This window comes from Necator americanus, chromosome I (genome assembly GCF_031761385.1).
Source record: "Necator americanus strain Aroian chromosome I, whole genome shotgun sequence".
NCBI lineage: Eukaryota > Metazoa > Nematoda > Chromadorea > Rhabditida > Ancylostomatidae > Necator > Necator americanus.
In genome coordinates, this window is record NC_087371.1 from 13,123,082 (window position 1) to 13,148,204 (window position 25,123).

The 25,123-nt window shown below is 38.8% G+C and overlaps 4 protein-coding genes across 5 annotated transcripts; 1 reads left to right on the plus strand and 3 right to left on the minus strand.

Annotated features, from left to right (window-relative positions):
• Positions 1-933: 933 nt before the first annotated feature.
• On the minus strand, positions 934-2,942 carry RB195_005370 (uncharacterized protein; the record flags this gene model as incomplete). Its single annotated transcript, XM_064177816.1, has 7 exons — positions 934-1,107; positions 1,163-1,321; positions 1,611-1,671; positions 2,099-2,190; positions 2,507-2,581; positions 2,687-2,815; positions 2,907-2,942. The coding sequence occupies 7 exons, from the start codon at positions 2,940-2,942 to the stop codon at positions 934-936; spliced, it is 726 nt and encodes a 241-aa protein (XP_064034923.1).
• Positions 2,943-3,293: 351 nt separating this feature from the next.
• On the minus strand, positions 3,294-5,460 carry RB195_005371 (uncharacterized protein; the record flags this gene model as incomplete). The annotated part of the gene is made up of 6 exons (XM_064177817.1): positions 3,294-3,418; positions 3,894-3,982; positions 4,049-4,139; positions 4,255-4,358; positions 5,159-5,338; positions 5,435-5,460. The coding sequence occupies 6 exons, from the start codon at positions 5,458-5,460 to the stop codon at positions 3,294-3,296; spliced, it is 615 nt and encodes a 204-aa protein (XP_064034924.1).
• Positions 5,461-6,909: 1,449 nt separating this feature from the next.
• Positions 6,910-11,877, minus strand: RB195_005372 (uncharacterized protein; the record flags this gene model as incomplete). The annotated part of the gene is made up of 16 exons (XM_064177818.1): positions 6,910-7,094; positions 7,487-7,541; positions 7,612-7,731; positions 7,838-7,981; positions 8,115-8,210; positions 8,354-8,437; positions 8,762-8,919; positions 9,241-9,373; positions 9,975-10,045; positions 10,127-10,229; positions 10,299-10,397; positions 10,454-10,579; positions 11,133-11,238; positions 11,350-11,471; positions 11,533-11,679; positions 11,758-11,877. The coding sequence occupies 16 exons, from the start codon at positions 11,875-11,877 to the stop codon at positions 6,910-6,912; spliced, it is 1,869 nt and encodes a 622-aa protein (XP_064034925.1).
• Positions 11,878-13,509: 1,632 nt separating this feature from the next.
• Positions 13,510-24,352, plus strand: RB195_005373 (uncharacterized protein; the record flags this gene model as incomplete). 2 transcript variants are annotated; one of them, XM_064177820.1, is made up of 15 exons in its annotated part: positions 13,510-13,655; positions 14,183-14,283; positions 14,378-14,466; positions 14,526-14,594; positions 14,646-14,743; positions 15,057-15,137; positions 15,422-15,494; positions 16,855-16,980; positions 17,065-17,196; positions 17,257-17,367; positions 18,082-18,165; positions 18,470-18,553; positions 21,362-21,410; positions 21,445-21,470; positions 24,314-24,352. In XM_064177820.1, the coding sequence occupies 15 exons, from the start codon at positions 13,510-13,512 to the stop codon at positions 24,350-24,352; spliced, it is 1,308 nt and encodes a 435-aa protein (XP_064034926.1). The 2 variants fall into 2 exon arrangements, with proteins under 2 accessions (XP_064034926.1, XP_064034927.1); XM_064177819.1 differs by lacking the exons at positions 21,362-21,410; positions 21,445-21,470; positions 24,314-24,352 and having other exon boundaries at positions 18,480-18,497.
• Between the last annotated feature and the right edge of the window lie 771 nt (positions 24,353-25,123).

Consider the following 25,123-nt stretch of genomic DNA (forward strand, 5'->3'; position numbering starts at 1 on the left):
ATAAAAAGAATATATTATATATATATATATATATATATATATATATATATATATATATAAAGCGTGTTAAATCGTGTTAAGACGATCCGGTTTGTGGTGCAACTGCGATTGCGCTCGATGTGGCGCGATAGGACCTTCACTAAACCGATTGGAGCTACCACCAGCGGCACAATCGTTTAAGAAATTACTCCCCTAGCCAGGTCGTCTTGATCTGAATGTGAATACTGTGTATATATTAGCAGTAGCATAACATCTCATACCATTGAAATCTAAGAAATCTCACGATAGAATCAATACAACGATCAAACACCACCAGAAGAATCAATGTAATCTTATAGTTTCTTTTAATTGGTTGTCGGTAAAGCAAAGCTGGCGCCAACCATTGATAGTCAGAGACTTAAGAAAAATGCAGAATTCTATATTTGGAAGCAAATGTAATATTCCATCTCTTCAACCAACATCATTTGTACCTGATTTTATTGTCTATGAGCAACATAACAACAAATACCGTGAGAAAAAATGAGATATTTCGTGAGAGAGATCAGAAGGTGCAAAATGTGCAATTCAAAAACGTGCGAGAAGAAAAATGATTAGAAATTAGTGTATCTGAAAAGTAACATATCTACAAGAAACAAGGTGTTTTACTGAGATATGTACAACAAAACAAATCCTAACAAACGAACGATGGAATGAAACATCGCTAGATATTAACATGCAATAAGGTAGTCTCAAAAGGAGTTATACGGAAATACAAAGAACTATAGAACAACTATAATGCTCACCGAATACTCGATAATTTTTCCTCATTTTGGCACTTGTGGTGCTTCTGCACCACTTGAAGAGAGCTTATTTAGCGAAAAAAAAATCGTCAGCACCTTTCTACGGTTCAAACAAAACCCATTTGTAATAGTTTCGCAAGTTCGCGCAATTGTTCTACTTGCCAGTAACATCACACGCCCTTGCTGTCCCCAAGAAACGGTAATCCCGTGCTCCTTTGCCGCGTTCTGATGGATCTCTCTTCCCTCGTATGGTTGCCTGTTCTTTCACCCATTTGGCACAGATATTACGCAGTTCTGTATGTGAAATAAAGGCAGGTACGTCGAATTTCTGCAATGTACGAATGTGAATGTCGTATAGAACATATTTTCAAGGAACAACTTACATTTATGAGATACATTCTCCAAAGCGCCCATTTCAATGGCTCAATTTTGCTACGATTTTCTAGCACTCGCATTTCCTGGTACATCAAATCGACGATAAACACCGCTGCCATGTCGGCCCATGCTGGAGCTTTCCCCACTAGATCTGATTCCCACCATACCTTGTTTGGAAAAAAAGTAGAAAAGATCTCAGAAACGATTTTTAGCAAAAAGTGGTCTCTGAGAACAATAGACTATGCAGTTAAGGATTGCATCATACTTAAGTGAAATGAAAACAGCAAGATATTCACTTCTTATAAGGTTTTTCATTTTTAAGAGGTCTCATAAGAACTTAAGAGGCACAGTGAACACGAAAGGCACGGAAGCGGCTAAAAATAACTCCAATCTGTATTAGAACCTATCCTCGTAAAGTTAATACATCATTTTTAAATAAATGGATTGGAAACTAACGTTTCTCAAATCGGTTGACGAGTGAAGACTGTACGTAAGAGTCGGTGTGTCTTTGAAAAACCTAGACAATTAATACATAGAATTGGGCAACAGTTCGTTTTCAAAATACACGTAAATAGATCCTCACAAGTAAATATTTCTTAAGTAAAGAAAGTGAAGTGTTTGAGATGCTAAAACAAACCAAGGAAAAGCAGAGATTATGGCTAAAATTATTTCCACTACCTGCAAAACACAGCACTCATTTTGGCTTTGATTTTTCTAGGCTCTGACAAAGGCGAAAACGCCGAAACGTTAGCTGTTAATAAATATCAATACTTGCGGCTCACACAAATCAATAGAAAAGCTACGTATTCAACATGTCAAGATTCAAGGACAGTCGAACATGGACAATACAACACTCATTATTTTCTTTCGAATGTAAGGTCAGCTCTTCCTCAGTTTATTGACGGCAAAACAACTTCCTCGTTTATAATATGATAAAGTCTCACATATGTGCACGCTCTTGGTTCATGAAACGATCATAAAGTAGAGAACCAACTGAGGTAGTTACAGTTGACTGACCAGGTACAGTGGCTGACACCTGAAGATGACATTGAATGTTAGTCACCTGGACGAGGGATGAAGAGAAAGGAGACTGACAGAATAATTTTTTAGAAGGATGATAAAATGGCTGAAATATCTGCTGAACTTTATGCTTCAATCTTTGCCTATAGCAATTTCTTCTTTAAAAAAAAACTCTACAAAAGTAACTGCTCTCTTATCAAATTCTTGCAAAGTTCTTAAATGTAAAGACTTTCTTAGACATCATCCCATTCCTTCAAAAAAGGTCCCATAGTCGCTATTATACAGTAAGAAAACTTATGAAAGAAAGAAAGTTCAAAATACTGTAAACTCACTTGTTTATGAAAGATATGACAAGTCGCACCAACAGCAATGACACCTAACAAAAGACCAAACAAAGACGTCCAGAACTGAAACAGAGTTCAAATCATGGGAAGTAAATGAAATTACGGTAGGAGTGCTTGCGACAATAACTTTTTACAGATGTTGCGGTTAACTACATGGATATACTTCACCAGAAGATGCTTCCATGTGAACGGACGATGCAGTGGTGTGCGGATTCTGGCTGTACGATTTCCGAGCCATGTAGAAACTACTGCTGCGAAGAGCAGTGCTCGCATGCAGTGATCTTCTATAAATTTGAGCTGAAATGGTAGAGTTATACAACGAGTTTTAATCTTATTAATTTTCCGCAGCCCCAGGTAAAGGCAAACTGTGAAGGGCACTTTAACCTACATGGATGAACGCTGTGGAAAAGCTTCCGATCCACATGTACACCAGATCACGGGCTTCTCTTCCACAGTTTCCAATTACGTAGACACCGGAAAAAAAACCGTTTTACCGTATAAGAAGATTTTTACATTCCAAGGACAATTGTGCTGACAATTGTGTCAAAAGGAGTCCGCTGTAATGACCGTTATTCCGAAGAAAAAAAAACTTTTGAGAAAAAAGCCACGACGAGCGAAACCCTCAGAGAAGAGTCCCAGACATCAAAAAAGACAATCATTCTGTAAACGGTCGATCACTATTAAACGGAAAGAACATGAACCAAAACCTTATTGCTTAAATGTTATAATTTTGTTGTATGTTCTTGTCCTTCACTTAGAACATGTACAGAGAACTCTAAAAGAAAGACGAATAGAGTTCCTCACCAGCAGTGACAGCCGCTGCAAGTGCAGATACCATAAGAAGGCTGTCACTGGCAGATCTGCCAAATGTGACGCTGCCAGCAGTCCAGCATAGAAACCCTTAAGGGCAACACTGATTATGAAAATAAAACAGCAAATCCGCTCTTGCTTTTATCTACCGATTCCGAAGAGAGCATTGTAGCCGTTAAGGAATAATGTTTCGCCACTATACATTATATACCTTTGTGAGATAGTTGAAGCAAACATGTTTGTTGTCCCAGTACAGTAATCACTCGTAACAATACATATAGCAAAGTCCAAACGACACGAAGCACGAAGCAGTTGTATATAAAATGGGCCCATCGCTAGCCATACCGAAGAATGGTGTCAGCAAGGGTCCTCCTAGATTCTAACCGCTACGCTCCGCCGCACCGCTTCGAAAGCAGCAGCTTACGCAACTGCACCGTGCTCCATGTCTTATTGAGCCCACTACAGCTCAAAAACTATGAAGTAATTACAACTCTTCCTAGTTATCTCGAATGAATGAATTGTAGGATAAGGTCAAAGCAGTGAAAAAACCAAAATATCAACTCACCAAGCCATACTGCGTAACCAACCGATGCTAGAAATCTCGGTATGGAGAAGGGCACCATACGCGAAAGATTAGTCATTAGTTTGCCATTCCTACAACCAGAAGGACTTCATGGGGAAACAAATTTACAGCTGACAACTGAGCAAATGCAGGATCACCTGTATTTCTTTAACTCTTCATCTTCTCCTAGTTTAAGCATATTATAGAAGTCGACTTGCTTACCTATGTAAAAGCTATCGTAGAGCGTACCTAAACAGGAATAATAATAATAATAATAATAATAATAATAATAATAATAATAATAATAACAATAATAATAATAGTATTTACAGTAGTAAAACGTTAGAAGTGGATAGAAACGAACCTAGTAAAAACACACCACCAGTGGATATGTAAACAAACGCCTCTGGGACTTGCTCGAGATACAGTTTATGAAGACCCACAACACCACCGACCATCAGTAGAATTCTGATAAAAGCACATATCTTATTGAAATCACAATGCAACTCGTGATTATAGTTGAGTACGATCAGAGAGATGAAATTGAGAACTAGAAACACAATTTATATGAGGGTTCAATCATACTTTGCCACCTAACACGAGCGTAACGAGAAGGAGAATTACATTGACCACAAGTAGTATATATGGATTGCTGGTAATTCTACTCAACATGATTAGGAGAACTAATGTTGTGCAGGAAATAATTTAAAGAAAAAAAGGTTCTCCATCTATGCATAGCTTTCTGTACTAGCGCATTTCAAGTTTACCCAATCGATATGAGGCATTCGACCATGAGCAGCCGGATGCTGGTGCTAGCAGAAACAAAAGCAAAAGAAAAAATAATAAAATTGTCTGGGCACTGTTCGAAACTCCGTTCTTAGCAACACATATTGGAACACGACTGGAACAGCACAAACCATTCCACTTTACAAACTGACCTACGAAATCTGACAAAGCCTTACGACTTCTAATTAACTCAGCAATGGTTAAGCAGAAGAAGAATGAAAAAAATACAACCATACACAATAGTGTCAACTGACAAAAATCCTAGCTAGCAACTAAGTCTCCGTTTTGTCGATTAAACTCGCGATCAGCAAGCACTCACAGTGCAACAGATCCATTTTCTTTTGATTTTACGAAGAAAATGTGAGAATGTGTGGTTCTACGACTAAGAATACACACCGAAGACAAGAAAAAAAAACTTTTTTGTTACCACAGCCCGGCATTAACAAAAAAAACTAGCGAACTGTTCAACCTGAACTGCTCACCTGGCTTTCAACGCATCTGCCAGCCGTCCATCTTTCACTTCGATTCCAGCATTGCCATCGTCAACCATGTTGGCTGCCGCTACCAAACTACCACTGTCCACCTGAACTCCTCCTTCTTCCACTTCTTCTCTTCGTTCTGCCAACTGGTACGACACGATAGGATCAAGACGTGTTGCAGTCCTTGCATTAACAGAAAACAGATCTTATCAAGTCTCCAGTTCCAGTTTCAGCAAGTTAATAAAAACAGAAAACTACCGCTAGGACGACATAAGTCACCAGGTCCAAACCTTCTTCGATTGCATCAACACCGCCCAACTCTCACAAATTAATTTTTTTATCAGCTTTTAAATAAACATCTGAATTAGAGTCATAAATCATCTACAAAAGGCGATATTGTGACAGGAGCGGGAATCACACTTGCATAAATTAATACAAAAGACTAAATACATACTTAGCCCACGGTTAGTCGAAAAAAGAGAGAAAATGCGCCTCTGATAAAGCATCAAAAAGTTGCCGTTTCATTTAAAAACTTCTATAGAACAAGCAAAAGAAAAAAAGGAAAATGACGAACTGAAATAGAAACGTAGACTTGTACGCCTGCTGGCTTGACTGCAACACCATTGAATATTGTTCGCAACCTGGCCTACGAGTTCAAGAATGTTTTAGAGCGCTAATTTGTAGACATTTTACGAGAAATCAACAACCACAATATGCAACATCTTTTTACTCAAGTCCGTGATTAAATCTATCTCATTATTCAGACGTTTTCCTCCTCAGACTTCATCGTACACTTGCATAGTCGAGTCAAAATGTATGAAGTTTGTTGCAGTTGCATATGCAGCTGCACTGAGGTTCACGTCCTTTCCTAGACACATTCAACCAAAGAGGAGAGGAGCTTATCGTAGGAACAAGATATTTATTTGAGAAGAATCTAATTCCCGCACGTTTGCCTCTTCTAATCTGTTGTTCTTCATCTTTCATCAAGAATGAGCGCCTAATTAGCATTCATTTATTTTAGCAATTACTGCGCGTAAAAGAAACGCCTTAACCTCCAAAGATGCCATTTTCACATGACACTTGGAATGCATAGTCTAGTTATTTCAGAACGTTCACCAGTTGTTTAACACATTAAAGGGCCATGACGTCTGAAGGATCCAGAAAATTCGAGTATTCCCACAAATGAAAATACAAAGCGAAGGAATGTAGGAATGATAAAGAGGCTGGCTGGATCTCATAAGGGCGGAAGCAATGGCAGAAAGGGAACTTTGGAAATACATACGAAAAAATAAAATAAATAAAAGTTCTGCGTCTCTTCTGGTGTTTGCATTTCTCTCTGTTAGACATCTCAGAATAGGTAGACACATACAATGACGGTCATTCTACTCCGATATCACTTTTACTGCTAGTTATTATCACGGGTCACTCACTTGCACAACATACGCGAACATCTTTTTTTCAGTTGCAGCGCAACGTATCTGGACGTCCTTGCATTATCTCTTACATGCGACACATGGCAGCACGTGGCAGGTGACCACGAACGAACCATAATCGGACTAGAATGACCAAAACTGATACAATGTATAGTGCCCTCACATTTGTTGATGTAACAAGGTAAGAAGACGAGTACTGTTTCCTTAAATGACATTTCAACTACGCTTGTTCGATTCGCGCCAAAGACCAAGACGACATTTGCCAGAAAAAAAAAGAAAATACTAATAACAGAATATCCTTAAATAAAGATCAACGCTCTTCTAGTCAATTTTGACAGCAGCATAGATGCGTCTCAGGAACGCATATGAAGCGTAGAATCCGATAGTACCAGTGAGGAACCAGAAAGTTATCGCCATCAGAGCAGAATAACTAAAGTACAGCACGGTTGGGACGAATCCTTCAATGTCCAGTTTGGTGTTGTAATAGAAAATCGAGTAGGCCATCACTGAAAATTGATGATACTTAAAATATTTCGTTACATGAACGATGAACAAGTTGAAAGTAGATAATTAAACTATAAGTCACCTGTAAAATCAAAGAAATGCTAGTTGTATGACAATTTCTATGCCCTAGCAACACTATGATTACTGACTATTGTACTGCTACACAAAGTTCAATCCTTAAGATAAAGTACCAGTACCCTACAGAATGGCTATACAGAAAAAAGGCGCAAAAGTTAAGAAACCGTGTCCGAAGAGAGATACATGCTGTTTTGCACTACAACACTACAGCATATACAAAACACCATTGATGATCACCTCTTTTAATGTTTAGAAGTAGTTCCCTCAAATTATTGGGAGAACTGCTTCCAAACAGTAAAAAAAACAGCTGACTCACCATAAACAGCAGATCCACCGCTAACGATAAACGATTTCCACCACCAACGATAATTCTGCAAAAAAAAGAGAAAAGATCAGCGAGAAAACTACTGATAGGAAAATCACAAAAACAATTACGCGTACCTCTGCGCAAAGCATGAAGTAAGTAGCGACAATTGAAATCTGTGCTGTACTGATCACCAGAATTAAACAAACAATAAATAAGAAACCAAATAGATAGTAGAACTGATTTTCCCAAATTGCCTGAAAATCAATGCCTTCATAAAAATAATCGGGGCCAAACCATCAACATTTTACCCAAAACCATAGCCAATAAAGAACAACTGAACCGATAAAAACATGGACTTACCGAGAAAATAAAGAACAACTCAATAAACATAGCACCAAAAGGCAAGACTCCTGCCAAAAGAGTGCAAGGGACCGTTTTCAGATACCAGGGTTGATCTGGCACTTGCCGTGGAATTTGATTGGTGCGCACGGGATGGGTATACGGCTGAAATTACTTGGAGTCTCGTTAGTTGTAAACAATCAAATACAGCCGAAAAAAACATAAGTTCCTCACAAATCAGTGAAGCAAAAGATAAGTAAAAGCCACTGTAAAAGAAATGACTGTATAAAAACTGGACCTGCTTCCTGTATCCAAAATAAAAACCGAGGAAGACCAAAGGCAAATCGATTCCGAACCACATCAACAGCAGAGCGATCATAGTGCCGAATGGAACCTATGCATAATGAACAATGTGCAGAACAAACATCACAGATCACTTGCAGTTGTCTTTTTGTAGTAGATCAACATCAAACCAAATAAATATTCAAACATGATATAAGGAGAATTTCATGCTGTTCTAGTAAAACAAATACTCACAGCTCCTGATGACTGCTTTCCGATCAGGAAAAAGTTTAGGACAAATCCACTTCCAAGAATGAGCGAAGGGAAAAGAGTTCCAGTCTGGAATTTTGTTACAAGTATCTCAGCCAATACAGAACAGAAAAGGAAATTCAAAAAAATGCATCGATGAATAACAATTTGGTTCGAATCAACAGGTGAAGTGAAACTATAAGTGAAATAAATGTGCCTATGCCTTCACAAAAGAAGACAAGCACCATGAGGATTTCACAAAATGATTACTTCAAATGATAGTCAAGATAACTACATAGGCAAGGATTTTCCATCCAAAGATTTTACATATGGCAGTCTGTGAAAGCTTCGTAATATGCTTATGTAATGATAATATGTGTCGTCTTGCTGAAGTAGAAAAATGAAACATGCTACCTGCACTGCACAACGAATTGGATTTCGTCCTTTCATGGTTTTGTATAGGCGACCAGCATGATAACCACTAACCAAACCCATAAAACAAAAAAGAAATACGGCTGCGGACATAAGAGAGCCACGGCTTGCTGGAGAGAGCATGCCCAACATAGCGAAGACTGAAATCCACTCTTTGGAGGGGTAGGAAAAAACGAATGGAAATTGCTTCACCTTGCCCCCCCCCCCCCCCCCCAATAAAAAAAATTGCAGAAGATCCAATTGAATCACTAATGATCATCAGTAACAGAAAAATGTATGCAAAAATAGAGAATGCGAACAAGAGTACTAGCGCGGAAGAATACCAATTTTGGTTAAGAATTTACGAGGCCAACTATGAATTATATCAATCGACTTTGCAGCATTACACGAATGAAGACACCTTCCTATTTTTATGATCTCAACAAAAGAAAAGATAAAGAAGGAAAAAAGCGAACACTCACAAACTATTATTCCGACCATTCCAAGTAGTTGTATACCAGTTCCAACCATATTTACTAAAATCATCTGGTGAGGTGGAGGACGGAAAACGTCGCCATGAACGAGTTTCCAACCAGTTTCTTCTAGTGTGTCATCCTGAAAAGAATCCTCATTCACTGGTACTCCTAATTAATACTTCAGACCTGTTGCACCAATAAAAAAGTGGAGCAAAAGAAAAAAAAGCTGAGGAGACACTACTTCACTTAAAAGATACAGTCTTAGGTGCGATAGGGAGAAGCCGGACCCTCCTCAGGTGAAGTGGGTCCTTTCGATAGCCGTCCAAAAGTGGAGGGGGTAATTTCGCCAACCGTTTAAAAGTGAAAGAGATCCTTTCCCCAACCGTTCGAAAGTGAAGGGAGTCAGAGCACAGGCTCCGACTATAGCATCTCTGGATACAGTCCTATTCCTTTCCAGCAAACAAAGGTTTTTATCAAAATTAGATACCACGAGAAAGAGGTAGCTAAAAACTGCATTTAGCTTTTCACGGGTTCAATTTCTCGATAAGCCACTCAATTTGAAATTTTCATTGGTCAAACCGTCCGGTCTTGCTCATCTGTTGGTTTAAACTTCGACAGTATGAGCATATACGACTCTCATGGGGGAAAAGGCAACTGCAGCAGGTTTTTTGATGAGAGAATTCTCGTTTATAGAATTATTTACAATAAAAGGAAGAAGTACAAGAAGGGTACAAATTTACCTCAGCTTCATCTTTATTATAGTGAGCAATGTCACGGCGGACAGTTCTAACGATCGAAACACTCAAAAAACCTGAAAATGAAAAAGAAGCAAAAAATTTTTAACGAAACTTTTTCTGGCCAACAAGGATAAGATAACCATCGTAAAACTGACCGCTTAATGACATAACGACGACGATTGAGTTCAGGATGCTGAACCAATGTATATCAACAGCCTTCACGGACAGATAAACGTCCCAACGACTAGCCCATGGGATCTGAAGGGCATCAATAAAATGAAGAGAGAGAGAACTAAAGTATAAGATATGAAGGCAAGTTCCTCTTACATCACTAGGTTCCCAGAATACACTATATGTCCAGTGGATTTTCTGGTCCTCCTCTTTCAGCTCGAAGAAATTCATGTCCTTGTCGAATCCAGAGCACTCCTTAATACACAAAATTCATTCTCACCTAAGAATATGCCACAGATCAGGTAGCACACCTTATTACTGTCGAAAGTGACCGCTTTTACCGAACGGGGCTTGACTTCGAAACCAACAACGCGATAGAGTCCAGGCATGTGCTCGTGATAGAGCATAACAATGTCCAGATGATTGTTGAGGAAAACCTACAGAAGCAAAAAAAAAAGATCTCACAAAAAGGGGCAGCTCACAACAGTAAGTTAGAACCTCGTCAAGTTTAAAACCCTAACCAGTTCTACGGCCAGGATTTCCACATCCCAAGTCTTCATGCAGTTAGTTAATAAGAAACTAGAAAGAGATTTCATTGGATCTAACAGAGACAAAAACATTTCGCATTTGTCACGAAGAAACATATAAAGTCGGCTATTTTACAGGAGTATATGATGTCCCTATGTGACCGCAGTAAGGTAATACTGATGGGTTTCTGCCGCTCCTTAATATCCTAATCAGGCTCCAAAACTTCACGTGACTTTCCATTACTTCCTTCACATGATTTTGTTTGAATTAATACATGCTTTGAAAAAAAACATAGCATCCTGATATATAGCAGCTACATGAAGAAAAGAAACATCAGATTATAAAGGCAAACCTCGCTATTTGGAGGCATTTGCAATAATAAATCAATAATTTCATTGATTACAGCCAATATAAACGAAAGAAGTTAATATGAAGAAAAGAAAGTGCAAGAGAGAACCAGACCTTCCCATCTTCTCCAACCCAACCAATTTTGTATCCGAGATCGTAAAATATTTCGCCTGTCTTTGGAACTTCATACTTGGTTGCTGAGGGGAGGTTGTCAACAAGTCTAAAGCGATAAAACACATTTCATTCAATTTTGATAGTTGCTCGTGATCATTCAATAGTTACAGACTTAAGTATGACTGAAATATCTAGAAACACATTGAAAAAGACCAACAAATGTGCATGATAGTCCTCTTTGATCCTATCCATCAATCTTCTTGCTGCTACAGCACTTACTTCCACCGGACTTGTAGATGTGCATGCAGACGCACAAGCAACATTCTTTTTCATAAACAACTACAAAAACAATGTATTCAATCCAGGGTCTTTTTCTTTACTGTAAGTACTCAGATCCAACCTGATACGGGGTGTTCACGATACGATCTCCACGCATTACTTCGCCTAGATTCTCAGACTTATACAACAAATCTCCATCTGGGCGACAGAATGGAAGATAGTAATACTCATAGGGAACTATGGTTTTCGTACTCGTCAATTTGATTGCCTAAATAGAGAGATTTTCCACAGAAAAACGCAAAGATCGTTTTCCGCTCGAGAGAGTTAAAAAAAAAGAAACGCTCACTTTAACTTCTATTGGGTCACCGCTTCTGAACTCAACGGGAGCCACTCCCGGAACGTAGAATCCTTGTTCGAGTGGTAAAAGTCCCAAGAAGACGATGATGGACAACAGACGGATGGACATCGCCCGTCTGTTAAGAAAAATCCCTAAAATCCAAAAGAAAGAAAATAATGCCAAGCAATATATTCGACGGAAGTATAAGAAAAGAAGAAGAGATGGTGAGGGATAAACGATCAATAAACGCATATCTTTCTCTTGAGGGAAAAACCGCTCTCACACTCATAAATACATACAATAAGCAAGAGCACTCTCCGTATGGGAGTGGGATACTTTCCGTAAAACAACTTCAGCTGCAAGAATTTATAAGGACATGACAATAGTATAGCAAGAACACAATTCTCACATTATTCACTATAAGTTTTTTGCATGTATTTTAGGGTAAAATGTTGGAAGGGAGGTCACTCAATCGCGCGCTTATTTCTGGAAGTGAATAACTAAGTCGCCCAGGACCCTAAACATTAGTATAAAAGGATCTATCAGATGTAGGCTAAAGCTACTAAGAGAAAAAAAAAGGAAGATACAGCTTCCAGAAATAAGAGCGGTTGACTGCCCCTCCAACTACACTTAGCCCCGTATTTTATGCTAACCTAAAGATAAATATGAAGTTAGGTATCAAACAAGCGCTCGATTTCGAAGGATCTTAATTTCGTAATTGCGTTCTTTCATGATGAATAGGAAATGCTCTCCAGCGACACCTCAATGATGTTAGCTTAGCTGGATCAGTTTTTGGCCCCAAGCCATAGATCTCCATGGTCGATTTTAGTGTTTCGAGAACATACTCTCGATATTCATACAGAAATGACAGCGGAAAAAGTCTGTTGATGTTGTCCAGCCAATTCGTCATCTCTAGAATGACGCAACGCTGTCATATGGCGCATTTCTATTTGAAGGACGAGAATGCACATTTCTTCAAGTGCTTATAAGTCTTTTCATAGCTTCTAAACATTCCCCTGGAAAAAGAAGCGGCAGTCTCCCTGCGCACCTCCGATGGAATTTCGGTCTGCTGATTGTTATTCTGGGAGGGTTCTCCAACAAGACGCGGAACTTTTATCGTAACAGGTATCTCATTCGAGAGTGCAGAAATACCCAATAAAAGCAAGCCAGCATGCGGTCTTGAACGGAAAACTACGGATAAGTGGCCATGTGCAGATAGGATGCTGTGGCGACGGAGTTCCTCCGTGCTCAAAATGGAATCGGAATGATAAGACTGAACAAGTTAGAGAGGAGAGAAAGCTGGACGTACTTCATGAGATGATAAATCCCATGATTTTTCTATACGACTGGTTTTTCAACTCAAAAAAAGGAGTGGAGCATTTGCAACCCAACGCTGACATAAGCAAGAAGTATGTTGACGTAATGATATTGGCTCCTTCTGCAATTAGAAAACACAGAAATAAGCAACTAAACATCCTGGCAAGGAACGAAAACCACCTTCGACGAGCCCGCACTGTGCCACGCCCGTTTGTCCGATGCCACGCATGCAGCCTTCGGCTACAGTACGCAAAAATCCATAACCTATTTCTCGATCATCGAGACATTGTTCAATACGATGTTCTTTGAACGTTCGATACATCTGTTTGTCTGGACTTGGGCTTTTTCACAACATGGAAATAAACGAATTTTATTCATCGTTTTGATCAGAAAATCCTTTTGATTGGCTCCTTGGCTAAACTATTGTCTATTTTCTAGAGTGATATGAATGAATGCGTCTCCGCAAATGAGGTTATTGAGAAAGGAAGCTATGTGGTCGTTCAGAAAGTCGGCGGAGAACATATTCGAGTGATGCGACTCACTCCAAAACAAAAAGTACTGATCGAAAAACTCAAATTTGAAGCAGAGAGGTACTGTTCTTTAGGAGTCTGAGTCAAACGATTATTTTATGTGCACATTATGCATTTAATTTCAAAGGCCGCTGCCCCAAGATGGACGTATTTCCCTTTCCTTGGAATTAGACATGAACTCATGGAAAAGATCCCCTATTATATATAGGGCGAACTCTTCAGGCTTTACTGCTGTTTGAAGAACTTGCGTTTATTCCGACTCAGACCACTAGAGCTTAAAAAAGAAAAGCTAGGCATACATTTGTGGGAAAACCACCTCTTTATTTCTTCTTTTATTACCACCTTCTTTTATTATCCATAAAGTCAAATATCCTTGAATCTAACTTGTATGTATTCATCACATGAGGCCCAATAATGTAGGCACTTTTATATAGGGTATAGTACTCTTTAACTGTTCCTTCCTTGGTTTATTGGTAGTTCTCTGACTGAATTGATCGCCTTTTTAACTGTTCTTTTTTGTCTCCCCCCCTATAGTTTTTTAGGAGAATCCCCTTTATCTCTCAATTGTGTCAAAAACTGCGATTTAGTGTTTTTGGGCACCCTTATGGGCTCTTCGAAGTGACATCGGGAAGAGCTGTTCCCATTTGTGCTTCTCAAATCGTTCAAGATGAAGGTGTTGGTGACATTGGTATGTTTTCATCCTTCTTATTTTTATTCTTCTTCTACGCCTTTTCCACCTCTTCTCCCTGCCACTTTTTGAAGTCCTTTCATTTCTGTTGCAGAACTTCGAGATGTGAATGGAAGCGCTGATAGCGAGGCAACGGTGCTAGAGGAGTGCAACCAGGAAAACCCAGACTTGAATCCAGCTCAAGTATGTTGTTTTCTTTTCCTCCTACTTTCTTTGGTCTTGTAAGGAAGTGTTTTCTTCAGGCACTCCAGAAACTTAGTCAAGAAGACGTTCTTAGTTTGAAAGGTCAAGGGATCTCAGCTAGTGAACTGGTAACAATATCTTTATACGCCGAACTAACAGATGCCTCACCTCATTTCTAGGTTTCTAAATTAGTGGAAGGCAGTAAATCGTTCAATACTCGGACAGAGTACGCCAAGAGCAAATACATTCGTCGCAAAACGAAGAAACACTCTGACAGGTGCTTTCTTTCATTCGCAGAAGCTTAGGATTTTCTTCTCCTTGGAGGGAAAAGTATTGAAAGTAAGAATAAAGATAAAAGACTTATTGCTACAACATTCATAGATGTTCTTCGGTTCTTTTGAAAACGATTGTAAGCACAACACCCTTCGGAAGATCTTCCGACAGCTTCTTCTTTGTGTTAGTACAGGGAGTCGTATGTGATGTATTGAAACACACTTAGTAAGCTTCCTTTATTCTATTGTGTAACTATTCGTATCGACATCGGAGGAGCAAGTTTGTCGGAATACAAATATATCTATATATCTTTTCAGAGTGCTCATTTTGAAGCCGACAATCCGACTTCTTTCTCGATCATATTATATGAAAGACTGTGTTAGGGTCGCCAATCTCAGGTTTGCGGTTTATTTTCATTCCTCATTTTTCTTCCTTTTCTTCCTGACATTTTCTTTTTTAAAGTAAATATTAATGATCTGATGTTCTCTTCTTTCAAAATGTTGTTTCATTGTTGGGAACTTGCAATAATTTCAATGTAATTCATTTTGATAAAGAAAAGCTGGCTGTTACTGATAACGCGAAATGACTGTAAGAGTGCTTATAATAGATAAAAATACGTTTTGTTTTCATACTTACCATTTGTTTATCATCCGTCTACCGTCTTTACCTTCACTTTTTTCAGGATAGATCAATTAGGAATGATTCTTCAATTAGCGGGTATTCATTATGGCAAAAATGTGCTTTTGTTCGATCAGGTATTTGAGATTACATTTGTAATATCATCAATCATCATTTTATGTTTATGCGTTGGTCCTCCCCATATAATACAATAGTTTTCTGTCCTTATCATCTGTGGGAATCATCTCTTGGTTGACCATTTCTGCTACCAGTTTTGATTGCTTTCAAACTCATCCACTCTTTCGCCTTCCTTTGTACTCGCGGTTTTCTTACATATTGACTTTCGCTTAGTTCGTAGAAGCATCATTTGAAATGCATTGAAGTTTCTACGGAGGCGTTCTTTCGCAATGCAGCCCTGAAAAAATTATGCAAATTTTGAAGTAATAAGGTTAGAGTCATAATTAGAAGTGCTTCGAAAACCTTTGGTATATGGTGCAGTCAAAACGACGTGACTGCGGTGCAGTTGAGTAAGCGGTTGCGCTTGAAGCGGTGCGGTGGAACGTACCGGTTAGGATCGAGTGAGGACTCTTGCTTCCACCGTTCATTGCTGCAATTCGCGATGCTCCAACGTCGATTTCAACCTCTCTCTCTACAGCGCCGATTCGAGCGCAGCCGCTTACGCAACTGCACCGTGCTTCATTTCGTTCTGAGGACTATATAGTAGGGTCAAAACAACATGAAGCACGTACGCAACTGCGTACGCGGCTTCTCTCGAGGCGCTTCGGTGGAGCGTAGAGGCTAGGAACGTGGTGAAACCCTTGCTGGCACCACCCATCGCTGCAGTTTGCTACGGTCCCAACTCGGTCCCCGCTGTTGCCTCCACCGCGCCGTTTTGAGCGCGTACGCAAATGCACCACAACTACACTCATGATTCGTGTCGTTTTGACCCGACTATGCCTTACTTAGATCTTTGCACCATGTTGCTCGTAAGCAATGTTTGTGCGCACTTCCATTTCCGCCATCCCCCCCCCCCCGAATCTGAGGTGGTACTGATTTCAGGTGGAGTATTCGTATACGGGATCGTAGATTATGGAGAGAAGGGCGACTCCGTCTATTTCTTCCTGATTGCCGTAAAAAAAGGCCAGGAAGATACGGCTTCGAGCTCTCCGGTGCGCTATTTTCTCAACGAGTTCGATTGGAGCGCGCCAGCCTTGTGCACGCGCCGCATCTTCCGCATCGTTTTTTACGGCAATTAGGAAGAAATGGATGGAATCACCCCCTCCCCCTCCCCCTCTCCATAATCTATTTTCCCGTATAAGAATACTCCACCTGAAATCCGTACCACCTCCGATTCGTGGGGTGATGCCTTTATATTTTGATTATGACTCTAAAATAGGTTTGCACTCATCCTGGGGTTCATTTCTACATAATTCTGCTTTTTGTTGCAAATGAGAACGAAAACTATCACATACTTTATCAAAATCGGTCGCTTTTCAGGTATTAGGACTAGTATCAGCCGCAGTTATAGATCGACTAGATGGGCAAGGTTCCTGCATTCACCTTCACCGAGGACTTATAGCCCAGTCTATACCTTGCGTTCATAGTATGAATTTCAGTGAAGAAGTGTGTTCTAATCTGTTTTGCTTCTTGGTTATTGACGTCCTCCAAAACACATTCAAAACACGACTCTGAGTGCTTTCCATTCAGAAGTTGTCGACTTTCTTGCCTGTTCGTATAGCTTCATTGTTGGGGACAGCCAAACAAGATGATGACTTGAAAGAAGATGGAGCCGATGATGAACAAATGGAAGAAGAGGATTGTGAAGGCGCAGGGCATGATGTATGGTGTTTTGCTTGAAAAGATTCAAAACACTAACGGTTGTTTATGTAAATATCTTAGAGAGCAGAGGGGCCCACTGCCGCTAGAAAAGCTGACCGACTAGCTCGAGAAAAAAGAGGGTTGGCTTTGCTCGAAGAAGGATTCGATTCTTTGATCATTGCTACGCGAACAGTAAGTTTTTACTTTACGACTGACTTTTTTCACGTGCAGAACCTGTGATTGGCGCTAATAATTCCGCTTGGGATGCGTCACCACGTTCATTTTAACTCAGAATCGTTTGAGGTTTACGAATGTGTAACTACCCTATACATTGATTTGCTGGGTGTAGCTGATGACTATTTTTTTAAACCTACATCCTATTTATAATGTACAGGGTGCATCTTATATCGAGTGACCATGAACATGATCACTCGATATAAGATGCACCCTGTACATTATAAATATCACGAGATTGATCAGAAAACAGCTAAACTTTGATAATGACTTATTAATAATCTAATTAACAAGAAAATTTGGTTTTTATTCAATATGACTTGTTTGGGGCATTTTTGTTGCCTGCAAATTATACATCTTCTATATGTTTCGATGTAGAAGTTGATAAATATTTGATATGCTGAGAAAATACTTTTTTGTCAACTTTTCTTGTACATGCGATCTAAAATCAAATTTCTTTGATAACTTCTACCTGAGAAATATTTCCATGAGCTTAACAAGTTGAAACGAATGTTGGGAGGTTAGAAGATAAATTGGTCTACTGAAATTCCTCAATATGGTGAAATGAACTAAGAATAGGAAGATTTGCTTGAGGAAGAAAAGACGCGCGAAAAAAGTGACCACATTTATGAGACACCCTGTACGACTTGAACATTACCTGGATTTTTATAGGTAGATCCTATTTCGGTTCTGCAAGCTGTGTTCCTGAAACTGCGGCCATCTGGATCGGTTGTTGTTTACGCTCCTCACATGGAGGTATTGTATGCCTGTTATATAGCCGAAATTCGACATTTGTAGCTTTTCTCCTTGAACCGTTAACATCTCTCTTTAGCTTCAGTGGGTATTGTTTCAAAATTAAAGTAGTAGTCGCTTTGTTACAGTGGAAGAGGATTGTTCTTGTGGGTTCCTAATTTCGCTAAAGGTGCTAGTCGTTGGTTCTTGGAATCATAAAAAAGAGGGTCCTTCGCAGACGTTCTTCAAAAGAGTGTCTTTTTTCAAAAAATTTTCCAAAAAGTCATAGTTTCAGTACTCTAGTTTCATGAATGCTTGCATGTTTCAGCCGATTATAGATTCCTACCGCTGGTTAATGGATCATAGTTGCGTGAATGTGCGTCTATCTGACCAAATGTTTCGGATTCATCAGGTAAATTTCGTAACCCTTATAAATTCCTTTTCGCAGCTGGCTGTGTGTTTCTGTTTTCGCCGAGATTTCTTTTCACTTCCCGTGCTGCTACGCAAGTAACTGATGCTAATTGTAATTGCTGGGCTTAAGGAGAATTATGACTACGTTTATGACTTTCATATTTGGACCTCGTGTGAAAGAGGGGACACTTTGAGGAGCTGACAATTAAGTGAAGTGAAACTTTGCAATCCTGGACAAGCAAATTATTATCGTAATATGGTAACCTTGAACAAAGTAGAGAACAGAAAGAAGTGGGAAACGAGCAATATATAACTTCTACGACCTCGTTGGCAACCACCGTACAGCAACTGATGTAGCTTAAACAACGCCTCGCGGAGTGTAGACTCTCCCTTCTTGGATTCTATGCAAACCGGCGTGAGAGTTCAGTTAACGTCGTGGTCGGCTTCGATCCGCAGATTGTGTGAGCTTTAAAAAATTGCTACACTTTGTGCGCTTCTTTTCGGTTTTTTTTTTCACCATTTCACCATCTCTGTGGTTTAGAGGATGTTATGATTGAATCTTCATTTTTTTTTGTCTTCAATTACTCTAAAAGTGGGGTTCCTAGTGTTGTATAGTTCTTAACGGTATTTATTTCTTATACCACTACTTTCTTCTGACTCAATTCCCGGAGATTTTCAACATCACTGAGCTGAGAAACCACCTTTGAGTTTTTATACCGCATTTTCCTTCCGGCACTTTTCTGATTTGAGCGACTGAAACATGGTTTTTGTCCAGATTTTTGAATTTTGTACACTGAAGTACATACTGTTGTTGTGAAATCCCTCCATAGAAATCTAAGCAGGTATTATTCAACAACCATTTGGTTATACTTGATTTAAACGATCAAATATTTATCCCAAGAACATAAATGGCCTTGTATATCTACAATAAGTAATGTATATATACACTTTTAATTATTAGGTTGGTGCGTAATTGATTTCGGAAACGGACCGCATACTTCAAATTGCTATAACTCAGCTTAAACACTACTTTATTAGTCGAAATAAAAACCATCAGAATCTACACATCTTTTCCAACGAACTGGTAATAAATTTAAGCCTTTAGTTTAAAAACTGAGATTACAGGAATCAACAAGATTATGGAAAGCACTTTCAACATCGTCTGAATTAGTGAACTGTCGTTGGCGCAAATGTGAATTAAGAGAAAAAGAAAAGAAAAAAGTGATAGTCTGTTGAAGAAAGGTCTGGAGAATACGGTGGGTAAGGGAGAACTTTTATACCCAAGTGGATTATTTTTTGCCGGGTGATTTGTGCGGTATGTGGCCTTGCGTTGTCTTGCAGCAGAATCGGCCCTCCTCTATTCACCACTGCCGGGCACAATTTTTGCGACTTTTCATGCATATGCTCTAGATCTAGTAGGACTCTGCTGTAATTGTCCTGCATGGTTGCATGAACCTGTAGTGGATTACATCCTTACAGCACCAAACTGTGAGCATGAGTTTTTTGGGGTCAAGATCGGGTTTAGGAAATGTGTTTGGAGGGGCATCCTTATCTACCCACACAAATCCACGTTTCCTATTATCGTAAAGAACCCATTTTTCACCTACATTTTTCACCTTATAATACGACTAAGAAAGGGCTCATTTCTTAACCGAATCAGAAGGTTAAAACACGTGCCGTAACGTACCAGGCGCTGCTCTTCGATCAGCTCGTATGGCACCCACTTTGACATCTTCACCTTGGCAATTTCCGGCAAATGTCTAACTAGTGTAGTATGATGTACGCCCAGGTTTTCTGCTAATGTCCGTGTGTTAGTCTCTGGATTTGCTTCTACGGCTCTCTCCAGATCTTCATTATCCAGCGACGACCTGGTTTTTCTTCGAGATCAAAATCGCTAGAAGCGAATTTTTTAAACCAGAGCTCCACTGTTCGTTCGCAAGGACAGTCTGACCCAAAAACCCTGCTAAGATTACGAGATGCTTCTGCCGCGAAGTGTCGCAATTTAAATTCGTAAAGCATGATGACTCGATAGTCGCGTCGGTTCATGATTTTTCAGATCCCTGAAAAAGGCCGGCTGAAAAATTAGAACGACAGCTATATATGTATTTGAAAAAGCATAAAAAACCTACAAAACTGTATGTGTTGTTTGCCTTGATACGAAATAATTTAGGGTAAAAAGTTGTTTTATTTACACATATCTCGAAATTAATTTTGCACCAACCTAATATTATAGAGTGGGCGAGATGTGCATATATGCCATATAATTTGTTACTTAATAGTAGGCGAGATGCTGAGATTACAAGGCTAGGTGAATTAAAGCCTTACCACGGTTTTTTTTTTGTAACAACTAAACCACTTTTTGTAAATTTATTATTCTGAACGATTTTCCCCCTGCACGTCTACGTTATCGCATTTCGTCTGTTAGTAAATCACCTTACAACTGCGTAATCATCAATCACGTTCATCTGTTAACATGAGATAAGAAATGGACGCCTGTTTTTGAGCGGCGATTTCTGGTTCGCCGCGCAGTTCAGTGGATCGATAACGAGATTATCCAGCGCGCGATGAACGCGTTCGACCTTGGATTAGAAGATATAGTTGCTTACTATAGATAAGTTCTATTTATAGAATTCTGCTCTATAAAAATTAATACACAATCATTTTGTTTTCACCACAACTGTATTAACAATTGACTTAGATGTCTGTTCTATGAGTTCACCTAGTGTGATGACTTCTTAACCAATAGCTAACAATTGTTGTTAGCGCCACTAAATCCATAGTCTGCGGTCTCTCTCAAGGTTGTTTTAAGGTGCTTCCTGATCGCACTCATCCTCTAATGGCACAACACGTCGTAGGGGGTCAATTAGTAAGCGGCATCAAGGTCATACCGAGTGAACCGTCGGGAGCATGATACTCAAGTAAGTTTACTACTGCTCTTATCAATTAAAGTTCACCAGTAAGCGTTTAGACATATATTTATTTGTTTGATTGATCTTCCATATGGTGTTTATCTATGTGTGATACTGATATCTGAATATACTGTTTCCCTATTATTTTTGTGAAATATCGGCCTTAAACTTTACATTAATCAATAATGCAAAGAAATTTAATTACAATTCAACACTATTTCTGAGCGCTGAAATCAGGAGCCTAAATTTACTTAATTAGTTTTCCAGACCTCATTTAAACAATATATTAATTATTTTCTTCATTATTTCTGTTGCGTAGTTTCTTCTCAGTTACTAGTGGTTGATTGGATTTCCAGTCGTTTTCGCCTTCACTGAAGTGGTGAAACGCATCCGTATGTCGCAGCACTTCAGCGGAGGTAACTTCTTTCAGTTTTCCTTGGAATACTGTCTATGATTACTATCTCCTGAATTCGTCCTATTTATAGTCACCAAGTCACTTCCTGCCTTTCATATTCTTATTCCTTTTTCTGGGCTTATTTTGCTTCATACATATTGAACTGCGCACAAGGAATAAAGAAACTATTATGCTTAGTCATTTATGGTATGCAATTGATTCTTTCTACTTTCTTCCTTTCTTACGAAATACTTTATTCGGTATTAATTCTTTGACCGATCCACTTATAATCAATCCTTGTCAAAAATGAAATCGCACCCAGATGTTGGTCGTTACCGTCTAAGCCAGCGGAGAATTGCACTGGTTTGACTAATATTCAACATTTTCTGCAACCACATAATAAAAAAATAGTGAAAGCAGAGCAATGCTTGGTAATCAAACCTGCGGAAACAGATTGTGGAACCCCTAATGAGGTAAATTTCAGGGTTGACACTAGTGTAGTAAGTCTCGTTCATCTGTAGTGAAGTGGAAAAAAAACTTGTAGCTGTGATTAAAAAGTAGCTATTTGAGATAGTTGTTGGACATCGTAGTCAAATTGTGGCTTCATCACTATGTGGAAAAAGTTAGAATACAAATATTATGAACATGACCGATTCATCATAGTTAATTGCTTTGCTGAAGGTCATGCATGATCAAGCGTTCCCATTTCTCAGCGTGCCACTCACCTTCTCTCCTTGTTAGTGCGCTCACAAAAGTGACTGACTTATGATCCCTCTTTGATTGCTATCAAATTAGCTTTTCGGTTTTCTTTTATGTACTGTGCAGTTAGTTCATTAGTGTAGTATGTTGGCAAGTTAAGACCGAGTTTTCAGAATATCGTGGCCTACTTTCATGAAGATCTCACCAAAAAAGAACATTAAAAAACATGTGTAGTATAAAAGATAGGACGAAAAATGTCGTGTCTTCTTTTAATTTAAGGCCCCAGTAACTCTTTTAAACTTGTAAGGAGCACTTCAACTTTCGTTGGGATGCACCTCTTGGTGATGAGGAACCAGTTCTTGATTGACAACATGAGTTCATAAACGGATGGAACATTTGAAGCAGAAATCTGCTGTAATTTTTCGTTAAGAATGGGATACTTTTTAACAGCCTTGTACTAGTAATCTGTGCTTGTAGTCCCAAGAATTACTAGTTAGCGTTCCCTTCGATTCAAGCGCTGATAATAGTATTAACTTTACAAATATTGATGAAGGAAACGTAGTCGATCCATGAACCTTTTTGGAACGATACCAGTTAACTTTTAATCGCTTCCAAATTTTGCTGAAAACCTGCTCTTTTAGGACAGCAGTTACACTGCACACTTGTTGCGCTCATGTTTCTATTAGATGATCACTTGTCCTTGTTTTGGTTGTTTGCACCAGGGAAAGTGATTTGTATCACTAGTCTATAGCTGATGAGTTCTTTTGTGCTCCTTTAGTATTCACATATGTACTTGTCTCTACACTGCTAATTTCGAAGGAATTTGGGAAGCAGTTCTACAGTAAACAACGTAAGGACAAGAAAAAAAACACTTTCAGTGTCCCTACTTAGTTATTTTGAACTTTTTACACTTTATTTTACATTACATTATTTTAAACTTCATATTTACTTTCTACCCATCTCTGACTTTTCTGAAGACTTCGCTTGAAATACTCCTATTCTACCCACAAAAAAAAACGACCCATGCGTGGTTAAATCGTTGAAAAAAATTAACTTAATAAATAGTTTTTAATTTGTAACTATCAAATTTATTAAATTGTCGGTATTCTGCCAATTGAGGGTTATCATCAAGTGAAACAAGAGAACTAGAGATCTCGATTTTTTTACACGGAGTAGGAGAGCAATCCAGTAAAAAGCAGATTCTGACGACAGTGGGTGAGACGTATTAGTTAGCAAATTATCTCGAGATATGTGACCATCAACCGCACTTGCTAAACATGTTTTATGTGCCGAATTTGGCATAGAGGATGTGGATTTCCTGGTATATTTACAATTCTGGTACCGCCAGAGAATCTGCATCCTGCGGCGTAAGATCGATTGAAAAATTCTTAAATTCCTGATATTCTATTTAAAAATGCTGTGCTGAGGGCAATTGTTCGATGACACAATAGTTCGATGAAATACCACATTATATTTCCAGAAAATGTGATATTAGATTTAAAATAAGGCGATATTAAAAAAATATGATATTTTTTTCCCTAAATATGATATCTTAGTTCAGTCTCCCACTTTACACACAATTCCTTAATAATTTTATTATTATTTCTTCATGAAATAAAAGTTTCCTTTTTTATGGATACGTTTCAAACTCGGAACTTCAAAGCTTAAGTGATTTTATTCCCTTCTGAAACAAATGAAATATCGAAACTTTTTGTTGTTCTAAAGTCTTCAAATACTGCTTACATTGGGGTTTTTTCAGCGTGCGGTGCCTATTGAGGTTCCATTGAAGAGTGTGTGATCCCTTATTCTCTTTCATCATCACCGAAACCTTTAATTTTCGCCCTTCCACCTCGCATTATGTGTTGTTGTTGACAGTTTTATTGTTGGACATTGTTTTGTTGATAAATTTTATGTGGTTGAATCTTTTTACGACGAGGAACCTCCTGCTGTTTTTTTCTTTAATCTAAGACCTGCAGCTGGCTTAATACTACTGGATTTTACAATGAGTTTGGCCTTACTCGAACGATCACAGCGCGAGAAATGCAATTTTCTTCAATACATGTACAAAGAGGTAATCAAAGATCACTCTACGCGGGTAGAATCAATTTCCCAAAATCGTTTATTTTAGCAGAGTACTCTTTTTCTCTAATTTTCCTGTTTATTGTTTAGTACTATAATTTATTTCCTCTTAATCTATTACTATTAGAACAGAACAATTATGATACTTTCAGAAATTTGTCCCTAAGATTTATAACCGTTCGCCAAACAAAACTATTTCCATTAAAATAGGAAATTGGATCGAAAAATTCCACACATGTGATCTCGTTGCGTCGCGTCTTTGCAGGGCAGCGCTTAGAATTAGCTTTTTTTTCGGATTGCACAAGAATCTAAGTTTCAAACAAAAATATCTTTTCCATCCTAAAAATAGCTACAATATCCTTAGCTCGAATTGGATGGCGGTGTTTAGTTTCAATGATTTTGCGCAGGTGTATTCTCTTGTTAGAAACATTTGAATACGCAGAACCAATTCAGTGTTTTGCTTGTTAAAGACATCACCCCACGAATCTGG